The sequence below is a fragment of the Martes martes genome (genome assembly GCF_963455335.1).
Source record: "Martes martes genome assembly, chromosome: 11".
NCBI lineage: Eukaryota > Metazoa > Chordata > Mammalia > Carnivora > Mustelidae > Martes > Martes martes.
Window position 1 is genome coordinate 107,231,729 of NC_137899.1, and position 15,030 is coordinate 107,246,758.

Genomic DNA, 15,030 nt, shown 5'->3' on the forward strand with positions numbered 1-15,030 from the left:
GACCACAAGCAGGTTCTGGGCCACATGTGGCCCGTGACACACACACATAGTCCCCTGGACGGTTGCTGGCCCCAGGGGCGTGTCCCCCAGCGGGTGGCCCAGGGTGGACGGCACACGGCGGGAGCGTGCCACTCGTGCCGCAGCGAGGTCTCCCCTCCCCCTGCCGAGACCGGGGGCCTCCAGGTTTCAGATCCCTGCCGTAGGTGTGGCTGTGGGGACCCCGGGAAGGCAAGCTGATTCCCACCTCAGCCACAGGAAGGCCAAGCCTGAGAGCTCCGTGCAGACACCGAAGACACAGTCCCACACGCAAAGCCTGATTTGGGACTGATTTTGGATTCCAGCTCCCAGCCCGTTCCCACCCTCTGTCCCTGCTATGCGGGCTCTGTGCCTCGGCCCTCCTCCTAGACGGCCCTCCTGTGACCAACCTCCCCTCCCCTTCCAGCCCAGCTAAGACCCACCCAAGGCCAGCCACTCCATACGGCCTTATCTGGAGAGGGACCTGGCGCAGGGCCATGTCTGAAAGACCGGCTGGGCTCCGCGGGCAGGCTGCTGTCCCGCGGCGCTGACGTCAGCCCACGGCCTGCGCGGTGCCGTGCCCGGCAGAGAACCCGAGGAGGCCGGAAGCACCGACGCTCGTGCGAGAGCGGCAGCTCGGACGGCTGGACCGCGTGTGTGTCCCGGACGGGCTCGTCTCACGGAGCCAGGCTGGGCTCCGTTGTGCTTCCCGAAATGAACACGGTGCCCGCCTGACGCAGACTCCAGGAGGCCGGGCAGCACGCCCTGTCGCGGGGGCTCTGGGGTCAAACGTCGTGTGTACAGAGCACAGTTGTCCCGACCTCTTACTCCGCAGTCTGCGTTCCAACCCCCGAAACCCGCCCCTGAGGCCTCGGGGTCCAGGAATGAGCCCCGCGTGGGCATCCACGACGGTGTCCAGAAGGGATGGCCTCGCTCTCCTGCATGCAGACTCTGCGTAAACCACAAGCAGGAAGCAACACAGCAGAGAGGAGACGCGCCAACTCCTACAGACGCCGGGCAGGTAAAGGAGGACGGAGCCAGGCTGCGGCCACAAGGGCTCAGGGAACGTCAGCACGTCCTTGAATAAGGAGATGCTATTTGTGAAATAGCACGAGCTGTCTCCCCAGCAAGATGAAAGGAAGAATGGTGCCCAAAGGGCAAGTCTTAGAGGCTCCGTTTGGACAAGAGTAAGCGGGCTGATCCGAAGGCCGGAGGGAGACCGCGGCCAATACAGCCAATCAGCAGCGACACGGTCAGCGAATAAGTCGAGCTGCCACCCGGCAGAAGCCCGGCCCCGAAAACCCAGCGCCCGGGCACCGGGAGAGGGCGGTCCGCGCCGGAACAGGTGATCTCGGGGGCAGGGCCGCATACTAGGGCGCTCCCCCAGTGAGCTGCGGGAGCCCGGGTTTGGGGCGTGGGCAGGTGCAGAGGGGACGGCAAGCATGCTTTCTAAAAGATGACGCTACTGTGCGTTCTCCGAAAGGAGAAACGCAAAAATTGATTAGAAACATGCTACTCAAGAAAAACGTACCAAGGAAGTGAAGGATTTCTCTGTTCTGCCCGATTCGATCAGAGGCCGCGGCCAGTAAGACGGACAGGAACCAGACTCCCGGCCGCGGGCACCCTGCAGCGTGTGCAGGTACAACTGTGAACCCGGGCAGGGAACGCTCACCAGTAACACATCCCGCCAGCGGCTTCTCGGCACCCAGGGACACAGAAGCTCCTGGCGGTGCAGTGCCCACTTACCTCCCACGTTCACTGGTGCCTTGTGTTAACGCCGAGGTCATGCATTCAGCAGGACGTCCAGGAAAGAATCACGGGACACGAGGAAGAGGCTCCCAACGAGGAGAAGGGGCTGCATGCTGCCGTCAGGACGGGCACAATGGACGTGTGGTTAGAACCAACACGGTGCTCACGGCAAGCCTGGTCGTGAGGTTTTGTACCACGTGTGTGAGGTCAGCGAGCAAAGCCCCTTGAAGCCCCATCAGTGGCCTGTGTCCCCTTCACTAGTCGGGAACCCACGAGGGCCTCGAGCGTGGTGCCAGGAGGCCCCGAGGGAGCACACCGCAGCGACAGGGTCTGCAGGCAGCGACCCCAGCAGGTGCCGGGCACCCATGGCCCCCCCCGCCCCCGAGCAGGGCCTCCCCGACCGGGCCACTCGGTAGCTTGGGACAAGGCCTCCGTGTCACCGGGAAACAGGAAACCACAAAGAGTTCCTTTCCCGGAACACGCTCGGTGACCTCATGTCTCTTCCTGGCACCAGCGCCCTCATGGCCCCATACACGGAGCAGGGCCGCTGTGCGACCACTGAACCCTAACGGTCACGAAGTTACTTTTCATCCTCTTTTTCCTACGCAGCTCAAGTGCATCCAGAACAGCCTAAAACGACTCACAGCGTAAAAGAACTGATTTTCTGGGACTGTGCCCGTGTGGTGCCCATCAGCAACCTCGGCTCGCACCGCGCGAGCTCAAGCACGAGATCGTCGTGCCACAGAGCCAGGTCTTCAGAAGGTGAGGCTGGGACACCCAAGCGTCCACCTGGCAGCAGTCCCTCCTTGGCATACGGCACTTTGGTAACAACACGAACACGTTTAAAATGCCCAAGAAGCTGGATTTCGGGGAATCGACCTCGTTTTCCCAAGGAAGCAATGAAAGAAACGAAGGCTACTGTCAGGGAGTGTGCGGTGCAGACTGTCCCCAAGGCACGGCTGCCCTCCGCCTCACTCGTTCACTACCGCACCCTGAAGCCGCAGCGATCCCACCTGGAAAACGTGCCTTCCCAGCCCTGGGATGAACGGCCCCTTGGAGAACAGCTGCGACAGTTCCTGCCTGAAAAACCCCGTACCCGACTGGGGCTTAAATACGGCCAATAACCCCTTGTGCTGAGCAGCTCGGACGGAAGAGCAGACGGGAGGGGAGGCGGGCGGTCTGAGCCACCGACACAGTCCCGTCCTGTTTCCAGAGGCAGAGCGCTTGTGACCGAGTCTGTAGGCCCTGCTGGGGCCTCCGAGCTGGGGGACGACACCGCCCAGCCTTGCCCAGTTACACCAGGCTCTCTGGCCTTACCATGATGCAGGGCACCGAAGCGAAGCCCAGGGCTCTCCTCCGAGCGGAAACAGGTCAGCCTGCTGGAGGTACAACATTGCAAGGAATTCACCCGTAACCAAAATTACTGGCCCCTGGAATCATCACTTTCCCAGGAAGAGTTACTACTGGTGCCACGATATCCTACGGGCAACGCTGAGCAACAACAAAAATGGGAGACCAGCGGCTGATCTGGGGGCTGAGTGCCGGAGCCACCCCACCCGGGGCACACAACGCCGGCAGGGAGACGGCTCCCGGGGCTCCAGCCAGGCGGGAGTAACCGGGGCTCTAAAACCAGAGCTGTGACGAAGTCCCTGTTTTTGTTAAACGCTCCCTCTGGCACAGTCTTGGTCTCTGACAGACAGAAGCACACACTGCCCAGGACGCCGGGGACACCAGGAGCAACAGGTGGTCATTCTGTCCACTCGGGGCCGGGGGCTGCCGCAGACCCGAGACCCTTGCTCGCCGGGCACGAGCCTCTGTCTCCGAGGGAGCCGTGTGATCCCCGTCCTCCGCCGGCCGTGGGCGGGCCACGTGGCGACCACGAGGCCTCAGCCGTGCCCGCCGCCCCGGCTGCCCCGTCTTCCCGTTAGATGTTGGGGTGCTGGGGAGACTGTGCCTCTCCTCCACCCGGTGTGTGTGTGTCCACGCGGGGCTGTGTTGGCACGGCCTTACCTGTAGCCTGCACCACGTCCGCGGCCGTCAGGTTCCGGACACTGGCGCTCACTCTGAAGGTCACGGCCGGTCCCAGGACACTGGAAGAGACGAGAGAGAGCTCAGAACCGCCCCAGCACACCGAGCGGCTGCTCTGCGGCCACGCGGAAAACACGGACATGCTTAGAACGCGTGTGAGGCCGCTGCCCGTGGCGGGGGGGACCTCCGGCCCTCGGCGGACTTCGCCCCTCGGTCGGTCATCCCACCAACCCGCTGTGCTCTCGGGGCTGAGCCGCAGTGCGTGCAACGAGTCCAATCGACCCCAACCCACCAACAAGGACGAGTGGAGGTGCTCGCAAAGGAAACTGTCAGGGAGACGGAGTTTAGCATTTGGCTCCTACGGGGGCACCAGGAATCAAGGCAGAAAGAGAAGAGACGGTATTTTGAAACCGCTCTTGACAGGAACCATTTAAAAAACTTACCAAACTCACTAAAAACTATTTAGTATGAAAATAACTAGCGGGGAATTGCCAGACAGGAACGATTAAAATTTTCAAAGCTTTTTAAATACTACGTTAAATATAAATTTGAAAAAATACATCACTTCTTAAATAATTTTATTCATCTAAAGAGGAGAGGGAAGGAGGAGGGAGGAGGGGGGAGGGGGAGGGGAGATCAGGGAGGGAGGGTGACAGGGAAGGGGGACAGCAGGGGGAGAGGAGACTAAGATGGGGGTGGGGACAGGGGAGAAGGAACTGGATGGGAAAGCGGGAAAGCGGGAGGGGAGAAGAGGGAGGGGGAGCGGAGGGAGCAGGGGGACAGGGAAGAGGGACAGGAGGAGGGGGAGGGCAGGAGGGGGAGGGCTCGTCTCCTAGCTGCTCGGCCCCGGCTCCTGCTGCCGGGACTCCCCGCGGAAAGAGCCACCCCCCATTAGTTTCTCCCTCTCCCTCCTGCGCACAAGGTGCACAGTCCGGAGCCGGCGCCACAGAGGGCACAGAACGCCACGCAGCTCGCAGGGAGGGCTGTGTCCTTGCCCCCCCGCACGGATGCTGCTGTGCCTCTCGGGTCCCAGAGGAACCGGGTGCCGCAGGCTGGAGAGACGCCCTTCCCGGCGGTCACTGGGGGCTCCCGCCGTTATCTGCAGCAGGCTTGCCTCCCATCGTCGTCCCTCGGCCCAGGACCTTATCACGACGCACGGATTCAACGCCGAGAGCAGAACCACCGTGGGTCACCTGTTGGACCCCTCCTGTGCGGGCGGGGACGTCGCCTAGCGTGTGCACCTGCTACATTCCAGCGCCGAGGAAACTCGGGACGGCTGGGCCGTCCGCAGTCGCCCCCCAGGGACGGCCACCCGCCCGCCCTCTCTCAAGTTGCCCACCCGCCCTGCAGGATGCCAGCTGCCCGCGGTCCTAACCCGGCCCCACCCCGAGGGCCAGTCCTCCCACCTGGTCTACCACCGTCTCAGCGCTCGCGGGAGCTGTTTGTAAAGGCGCCGAGAGCGAGAAAGGTGCCGGGAGCAGTACGTAAGCCCGGGGACGAGCAAAAAGCAAGGCCGCGGTCAGCGAGAGCCACGTGAAGAGGGAGAGGACCCCCGACACCTGGGAGAACCCAGCCGGGGTGAACTGCCCTGCCTCTCCCCACGTCCCTGCTCGTGCCCCCGCCTCCCCCAGTCGTCCACGCAGAGCCGAGCTGAGGCTCCCGGATGCCCTATGATCTCCGCCGGGTCTGCTCTGGGCCTTGTGACCTCTGGGGCGCTCAGACAGGACCCGGGGTCCCCACTCTGGTTGGTGTCTCCTGGAGTGCAGGCTCACCTCCCTGTGGGCTCGCTGCCGCACGAGGCCCCGCCGGGTTCGATCCCCGGTCCCTGCGGACCCTACCATCGTTGTCAGATGTTTCCTGCAGAAGCCTCAGCACCACCTCAGGCCCGAGGACACCTCCTCCAGGCAGCCCCTGGCCCTGCACCCACAGCTCTGTGCAGCAGCCACACACGGCCCAGGGGCTTCCCGTTCCATTTCTTTGTACAAGAAATGTCCACATGGCCCTAAAGTTCCGCTGAAACTCCCTGAAAATGCCACCACGTTCACCTCCGTCTGGGTTCCTGCTGCCTGTGCCCGGAGCCACGTCCTGGCCCGACACGTCCCCAGGGGTTCCCTCCAGGCCCGCCCACGCCCCCTGCCCTCCAAGGCTAAGGGCGCCAGCTGGCTCTGCAGGCCTGTGTGTGACGCCGCCCGCCGGACGGCCCCCCTTCCGCTCCTGCTGGAGGCTCTGTCCCCAGAGCGATGGCTGTCTCTACCTCACACAGGTGGGTTTTCCTGCCGCTCACACCCCTGGCTCTACCGCCTCTCAGGGTCTCTCTCGGGCTGACCCCACCACTCGCACTCTGACCACAGCGGACCCTCCCCAAAGTGGACCTTGGGCGGGGCCAGGAGCACGTGGCACGCAGCACGCTGATGGTCCTGCAGGATGTCCACGGCTTCCCGAGGGCAGCCGGCTCAGGGAGGGCGTATAGGCTGTTTGCCAGCGCCGCACACACGCAGCGGGCGGCAGAGTCACGGCTGGGACGGAGTCGTGACACGGCGTGCCGCTGTCCTCCACGCCGAGAGGAGGTCCTCGTTAACACAACAGGCTTCACCTGCCGTCGAAAGGGCACCAGGACTTCTGGTCTCTGTGTGGTTTTGTAACGTTTCTCACTGAATCTAAACATCCAAGAACTCACAGGCAGATGGACTCCTCCCTCAGGTGCCCAGCGTTTTCTCTAAAGACACTGCAGGCCTTCCTAGTTCCTTGCTTGCCGGGTCACAGAGAAGCCTACAGCTCATCCGCCGCCGTGCCCTGTGGAGCCAGCGAGAGATGCTGTGTGACCCAACCCGGCCAGCAGGGACACGTCGGACCTGGGAACGTGCCCGTGACCCAGCCCGGCCAGCAGGGACACGTCTGACCTGGGAACGCGCCCGTGACCAAACCTGGCCAGCAGGGGACACGCCGGACCTGGGAACGCGCCCGTGACCCGGAAAGCACTCCTGAGCGCCGGCTTCGCCATCGCAGGGACTGTAGAAGGCAGGGAGGGCAGGCGCTGCCCAACCCTGGCCCAGGCACCCAGCCCATCACCTCTTGGGCTCGCAAGAGTCTCGTGAAGGAAGGGAAACCGACCCACAGAGCAGAGTCAGAGAGGGTCAGCTGCCCAAGCCAGTGCCACGACGGGGACTCGGGCCTGCTCTTCCCCAACGCCTGCCCCGACGCGCGACGTGGAAGTCTGCACGCAGGCCTCGCAGCGGCGACCCTACGTGTCGTCCTCTCTGCTAACCCTTCAGCCTCGCCGGCCTCCATTCACTCGGCTGACGGTGGGGAGACCTGTTCTGGCCGAGGCTCTGACTTCCTTCCCCGTCGCAGCTCCTGTGTGAAGCCAATGCCTGAGGGCTCTGGGCAGCGTCCTGGGACACGAGGAAGGGAACGGCGGGCAGGTGGGCAGGGGCGCAGGGTGTCCTGCCGGCCCTGGGTGCCTGGCTGCACACCCGGGACCACCAGAAGCTCCCTGAGCTCCCACCAAGGGCGTCTAAAATCAGAAGCTCCTTCACCGAGCACAGCTGGGCCCCGGCGGCTGCGGTGTGCCCTGGGCCTCCACTCGGAATGCGTCAGACCCCCAACCACACCAGGATTTCTCGGACAAACGTTTGCGCGGGCACCAGGTCACCTAGAGCTGAAGTACCACCCAGAGGAACCTGCAGGAACCCCTCAAAATGCAGGTCCCTCGAGACACCAGCCCGAGAGCCTGTCTCCCCTTTCTGCTTGGTCACTCTCGGAACTCACGTCAGCCTCTCGCAGTTACTTGTACTAACACTAGTGCTTCCGGCCCAGGCTGTTTGCCAGTCACAGGTGGACACAAATGGCTTCATCCAGGCCCTGGGCGCTCCGGCCGTTGGATGCTTCCTCCCTTCCAGGGACACGCGGGCTGGCGGCCCAGGGGAGCCAGAGGCTGACGACGGACGGACGGGCTGCTGCGTTGGAAAATGTTAGTATTAGATACGAGGGTACATTTAGCGCCGCACGGGGACGTGCCCCGGCTGCTCCCCTCACTCTGTGGGGCCTTCTGCAGTACGGGGGAGGCCGTCCGGGCAGAACGTGCCCTCTCGGTCCGCAGCCACTAGGAGTCTGCAGACGAAGCTCCCTGCTGGGCGCTGCCGCTCCTGCTGTCCACGCGCATCACTTTGCTCTCAGCCCCACAGAGCGACACAGAGCAAACTGTCCCGTCTCTCCGGCTCTGTGTACAGGGATGAGGCCCTTCCCAGATCTGTGCAGGAATGACTTGCTGGCCGGTGGGTGAAGCGATGCCTTGCCACCCTGCCCTTGGAACAAAGGGCCATCACTGCGGTGGACAGACCAACAGACAGCGGCCTCTCCCTTCCGGACGGAAGTTTCGTACAGAGAGTGACAAGGTGAGGTTGATAGGCCTGGCTGTACCTGCTTCAGGGCTGTGGGCAGGCACGAGGGCATGGAAACGTCCGGACCCACGTCTCCCGCTGGGAGCCCCATGGCACGCTCCTCCCTGGGCTTTCAGGCTTCCCGTATGCCGCGGGCGGGCAGCCGAGGGGCAGGTGCTGCCTCCCTGACACCCCGGTGGAGGGATTCCGGGAGCAGGGGCCGCCTGAAGCCGGTTCAGTGTCCGGTCCCGGGCCACCCCGTGGCCCAGGCCTGCACAAAGCAGACGCTCCAGTAAAAGCCAAAGACAGATCCACAATGGGAGAGAAAGGAGGAGAGTGGCTGGAGCCCAGAAGGGATAAGGCCCTGCAGTGAGTCGGGGAGTGGTTTCGGGGGAACAGGTACCGATGCTGCCGCTGCCACCTCAAGGACTGAGTCCGGTTCCCTGGGGAAGGTGTTCGGTGGCGTTTTCAGCGCAAGCTCCTAGAGCGTGTTGGGGAGCATGAACACTGGGGGCACCTGGGTGGCTCTGTCGGTTGGGTGTCCGCTCCAGCTCGGATTGTGATCCCCAGGGTCGCCGAATCAACCCTGCATCAGGCTCCCTGCTCTGCGGGGAGCCTGCTCCTCCCTCTTCCCTCTCCTTGCCGGCGGTCTCTCTCTTTCTGATAAATAAAATCTTAAAAAAGAGAAAGAAGAAGGATGAACTCCGAAGCAAACGGCCGCCTCCTAGAACCTCGCCGTCAGCAGCGGCAGCCACTCGGCGACGGCGTGGACCCCGGGCCCCTCCCAGCGGGACAGACCCAACGGGTGCGGCGTCCTCCGGAGAGCCTGGAGCCGCAGGAACGGAAGCCCCTGCACCCCGCCCGCGGGCACCCAAGCACGCGCAGCTCACAGACGTGGCCTCGGAAGGACGCGCAGGTCCACACCGCGACGAGCTGCTGTGGCTCCCGTGCTCCCGGCCTGGCTCAGCCCGGCTTCCTTGTGGGTCCCCTAAGGGAACGCCCCAGACATTCGCCTCCTGCTGGCTTCTGTCCGTGGCACATCAGTGCCACAGACACGCTGGTGCCTGCTCCGTGCTGGGGCTCCCGGGAGGCGGGGACCATCGTGCTGTCCCGTGTCCTCCACTGGGAAGGTGTGCCCTAGACCCTTCCCTGGGGTCCGTCGGGGCCCAGTCGGGACTGCACTCCCGTGTGGACAGCCGGACGGGGAGGAGGCCAGCAAGGCCCTCCCGAGACCGTCTCATCTCACTCACCAGCGTCTCAGTCTTACCTCAGGGGCGAAGTCTCCCCCCAGGCCCTGGGCATAAGGAGGAGCCCTGCGGGCCTGCCACAGCCGTCGCAGGAAGCCTATGTGCGAGGCTGGCCCCGGGCCCGGCTGGGACTTCGGCTATGGGGGGGGGGGGTGCCCGCCGTCCACCCCAGCCAGCAGCGCTCCCCGTGCTTCAACAGCTCAGGCCGTGTGGGACGCAGACGGGTGACGGGGGCGGGGAGGACAGGGTGCCGGGGGCCACTACCGACTTCCCCCTGGACCACGTGGCCTGGGCTGTCCTTGCCGTCCCGTTTGCTCTGCATCTTCAAATACCTGGGGAGAACCGTCCCACAGGCATCAAGCTGGCACGGAAAGGGGGAGTGTCTATGTTAGTCAGAAACTAGACGCCTGCAGCCTTGCGAAGTGTGAGAAGCAGACACAGCATCTACCACCCGGGTCGGCGGGAGAAGCCTTGCTCTCCCCTGAGAAAGTCACTCGTTAATAGATAACGAGAGTCTCTGGTGCAGAGCCCAACACTCCCACTTTATGGATACAAAAAACTGGTGTTTAGATGAGGAAGAAATGACCAGAACACAGACACAGAGAAAGAGGAGACCCGTGTTCCAGGGACACCCGTGCCTCGCCGCGCTCCAGGGACACCCGTGCCTCGCCGCGTTCCAGGGACACCCGTGCCTCGCCGCGTTCCAGGGACACCCGTGCCTCGCCGCGCTCCAGGGACACCCGTGCCTCGCCGTGTTCCAGGGACACCTGTGCCTCGCCGCGACAGCGACACGGATTCTGTTCTTTCTCTTTCAGTTCTCGTCCGGATTCCACCCGTCATCGTCGGAAACACGCTACGGTACATTTTTGCTATTTGCCGACTGATGTCTTGTAGGGTCAACGCACCTGTGGATTTGAGGATGCTGGACCCTGGCTCCAGGGGGAGCGCAGGGCTGGGCTCTGCCAGCCTCCGCTCATGTCTTCACCACCCAGTCTGTGTACAGCTTGTCCGACGTGTGCACCGTGTGGACAGACCTTGCTGCCTCGTGAACACCGAACTCACCGCTTCTAGAGCGGCAGCGTGCCGACGAGGACACTTCTGCGAAGGTAGAGCCCAGCCTTCTTGCGCGTGGGAACACCAGACGCTCGACGCGTGCGTGGGGGCCGCTTCCAACAGCCAAATACAAAAAGAGACTTCCCTGAGATCTTGCAGCATTCACGGATTTTAAATTTCCTTTAACCACTTTCAGCAAACCGTATGTGTGCACACAGATAAACGGGGTGTCTCAGCACCATCGTTCCAGCCGGGGTCGTCTCTGTCTTAAAGACAAGTCCAAGCGGTCCTGAGCCCCGTAAAACGTTTCTACTTGGCAATTACTATTAATTCCATCTGATTCTAGGCGATGTTTGTGTATTTATAAAGTAACATGCGCTTACGTGCTTATGACACACGTGATAATCCCTCACTTTACTGAGATACTATACTCTCTCCTTTTCAGTCCCAGGACAGGCTAACAAAGAACAAAGGTAACTTCTCCCATTTTATGTTGACATATTGCTGGTTTTCTGGAATTTCCCCACTGATCACCTGTAGTTGGTGGAACACAGCCCCATGGTTCCTAACCTGCTGGGGACGAGATCTCTGCCCACGACCCTCGAGAAATCCCTTAACCTCCCTTTATCGTTGAAGTCGTTTTACAGCAACGTCCCGTTCCGTGTCTGTAACATCGGGGAGTGACAGACGAGGCGGCGACGCCGTCACGTGACTCAAGGCGACCTTCCACTTGCTAACTGCCGTCGCACGGCTCTCTAATCCCACCGGTTACGAGACACAGAACGCTGCCCTCTCAGCCCGGCCCCTCGCGGAGGATGAGGAAGGAAGACATTCCCTGATTAGATCCTGTCTCTCTTACTACCTAGCACCAGGCCCAAAACACAGAAGAGGAAAAGTCTGTCGACGGAGCACGCCACGTGGTGGACGTGATCTGGGTGGCGTCTCTCCTGCTTCCTAAGAGATCACACAAGACACAGGAGTGCGTCTATCAGGCCAACCCGGACAGCCCACAGAGAAAACAGCAGACACGACTGTGATTTTCTGTATAAACCCCGGCTAAGCAGCCCACTGTCCTTAAACAGACACAAGCCTCAGCGACTATGTCTCTCGACTCTGGGGGATAATAAGATCACAAAGTGGGCGCCTGGGGGCCTCAGTCGTTGGGCGTCTGCCTTCGGCTCAGGTCATGATCCCAGGGTCCTGGATCGGGTCCCACGTCGGGCTGCCTGCTCCCCCCTCGCCCTCTGCCCCCCTGGCTTGTGCTCTCCTGCTCTCTCTGTCGCTGTCTCTCTCTAATAAAATCTTTTTTTAAAAAAGAAGACTGCAAGCATATTTGGCAGCAACAGACAGTGGTAAAGTTAGTGTTGGGGCTTTTACAACTAACACAGACGTGAACGCTACACTTTTAAATGACTCACGCTCCTGGGAGTTGTTTAGAAAGTTAAAATAAAATACTTCTGATAGGATATTTAATCAAATGTTTTCTACTAGCACAGGCTTGTCTTGGCTTAACGCGGTGACCTGCACTTGGTCTGTTTGATCCTGGATCGGGGTAAAACCCACACCACGGAAGGACAGGGTGGAGGAAAGGGGGGACGGGGGGACGGAGGGATGGAGCGTCACGGACAACGGACGACGTATAGGTGACGGGGGTCGTACAGAAAGAGCCTGTGTCAATGCAAGCACTAAGACTTCTTCTCGAAATCCTAACTACGGCTTAAGCATCTTTCTACATTAACTTTTCTCACCTAGGGGCTATGCATTTGGTGAACTGCTCGTTCTGTACCTTACTCCTTATTAATTTAAAAAAAACTAAAATGCTCATAAAGGACCCAAAGTTGCCCAACAAAATCCGCCGTTCTGGGGACTTGCTGTGTCTGAACACGCTGGGGCCAGGCGAGAGCAAGACTTTTCTTCGCTACGAGGCTTGGGGGCTTCTGAGACCGGCCGCCCAGCTGGCCCCGGCTGAGGCACCGGACAGACGCCTGCGCCCCAGCTGGCCCCGGGACAGCAAACGCGGACGGCGAGCTGTTGCAGAGCTGAACGTCACAGCCGCGCCTCCGGCAGTGCCCTCCTTCCACAGATGGATGGGGAAGACCCTCGGAGTTTTAAGGACCAGCCCCCAAATGTCCGGTTTTAATAGAGAGGCCGTGACTGGAAAAGGGATCTGGGGCGTTCCGGGACAGCTTGCAGAGGGCCACCAGGGAGGAGGCCACCGGCAGGCTGCTCCCCCCGGCGCGTCCCCGCTCGGCCACGGGGCCCGGGCCAAGTGTGCACGCCGTCTCTCCAGAGAACGGCGACCCCCGCCGCCCATTTCTGAGGACCCCCGGCTCCCTGCTGGCGGTCTTCCTAAGCTGCCCCTCACTCTGGGACGCGTGCAGTTCGCTACTGGACTCACCCAAGCCGCCACGGGAAAACCCGCAGGGAAGCAAGTCTAGTCTGGGCGCTACAGAGGCACCTCTGCATGCCTCATCCCATCTGTGTCAAACCACCAAATCCTAGAATCCCATGAAACAGCAAAATCGTGCACACACATTCCTAAGGCATCCGGTCCCTTACCACATTTCCTGCACAAAAGTTACATCAGGCCGTAACTTTCCACAACACCTGATTTGAGGAGACAGAGGAGACGGACAGAGAACGCGTCGTTTCGTATCTGGGTGAGGACACGGCTTACGAAGTTGCTGAGTGAGCATAAGCCTTCGCCGAGACGCAGCATAGGTGATGCGCCTCATTTTTTTTTTTTAAGATTTTATTTATTTATTTGACAGAGAGACACACAGCGAGAGAGGAAACACAGAGGGAGAAGCAGGCTCCCCGCTGAGCAGAGAGCCCGACACGGGGCTCGATCCCAGGACCCTGAGACCATGACCTGAGCGAAGGCAGAGGCTTAACCCACTGAGCCCCCGCAGGCGCCCCGATGCTCTCTCTTGGTAAAGGGTTGGGCAACTGCTTTACTGTATGGATCGTCTCTTATTTGCAGTTACTGTGTGGTCATCCTCTCTCTCATTAGGGGAAGCCCTCCTCCTCCTCCTCCATGGAACATTTGGAAGGAAACCGATGATCCCGTGTTTAAGCCTTGACTTTGCACGTTGAAAGCATTTGCTTAGTGAAGAGCTCCCGGACAACTTACTGTTTTCCAGTTGGAACCAAGAGATGATGTGTTTGGTCACAGGAGGCCTGTGCCCCACCAGCAGGGGTGCCCGGGGGGCAGACGGGGCCTTAGGGACCACCGTAGGGACCAGAGCTGCCTGGAGGGACCACCGGAGGTGCATCCGCCGTTGCGGCCGGCCTCCCGCGGGGCTGAAGGCCTCCGGAACGAAACAAACGGTGGAATGACTGAGTTGCTGGTGACAAACAGAAACAAAGGCAGCCCCTGGAATTCTGGACGAAGGCTCCGTCTTGAAGCCTCAGAGAGCCAGGCCGACGGCTTTTCGGTGCCGAGAGCACTGACAGGAGCCTCCCCGCCGAGTTCCCGGCCGGCTGCACTCCAGCCTGGCCCTTAGTCTCCTGACGCGGAGGCTCCCTCCGTTTGGTTTCTCTGGACGTCACACCACCGCGTGTCGTAGCCCACAGCGTGCCACCACGACACGTGGGGGCTGGTTTCCACGGCACCCCCCGCTGAGGCCACGTTATTTGTCCCTGCCCTTCCTCACAGATCGTAGTGCCCACGTGCGAGGGGGGAAGGCCTCCCGCCGGGGCTCCCAGCTTTCTCGTAGGGCGGCTCCTGGGTGAGGTGTCCCCGCTTGTCTACACCACAGTCCCGCGGACGTGAGCTCGCGCAGCCTCTGATGCAGAGAGCGGCTGGAGAGTGAAAATGAGTCGTGCTTGATTCTCCCGGGAAGATGAGGACGGAGCCGAGCAGAGACAAGCGGTCTTCACGGGCAAGAAATACAACGTGTACTTCACCACCCATTCGGTTTTATTTCAGTGTAAGTGTAACTTTATTCACGTGTTTCGGTATTTCTTGGTTTACATAACATTTTATTATTTTCATAGCATATCATGTAGGGACCCCACGGAGGGCTGAGTAGCTGCACACTTAGCACTGAGCCCCCCAAGGTCTCCGGCACGGGCACCGGGACGCCCAACTCACCGGAGCACGCACAGGCGAGGCGAGGCGAGCTTCAGCAGTCTGCCCGACGTTGAGGGCCTCGAAAAGACACCACAAACCCAAGCCACGTGGATCGATTCACTCACTCCCTCACCCACCCCGCCACTGAGCAAACACTGGGCTCCGGCCACGTGCCTGACGCCGTCCTAGGCACTGAAGACACATCACAGGGAAAGAAGCCCAAGCTCTACCGCCAAGGAGGGCGTCGTCTCCGGGAAGAGAGGGAGGCGCCGCTCTTCCCGATCCAAGAATCATTACGGGAACCACAGACTCTGCAACGAAGCCCTAAATACGGAGACGTCCCGTCCTACACGCAATCCCACTGTCTCCCCAGCGCCCGGCACTCACAGGGTCCGTGCGAGCCTGGGCAGAGGACCCGAGTGTGTCACTCTTGACCATGAGCCTACCCGTGGTTCGGTGTTAGAGCAGATTAGTAACAACAGAA

General features: G+C 61.2%; 1 protein-coding gene across 1 annotated transcript in view; it reads right to left on the reverse strand.

Moving 5' to 3' along the window:
• PTPRN2 (protein tyrosine phosphatase receptor type N2) overlaps positions 1–15,030 on the reverse strand; it is a gene marked incomplete at both ends in the record, with an annotated part of 716,654 nt that overhangs the window by 379,548 nt on the left and 322,076 nt on the right. The window contains one exon of the mRNA XM_080818767.1: positions 3,775–3,854. Within this exon, the coding sequence (XP_080674893.1) occupies positions 3,775–3,854 (80 nt within the window). The remainder of the gene's footprint in view (positions 1–3,774; positions 3,855–15,030) is intronic.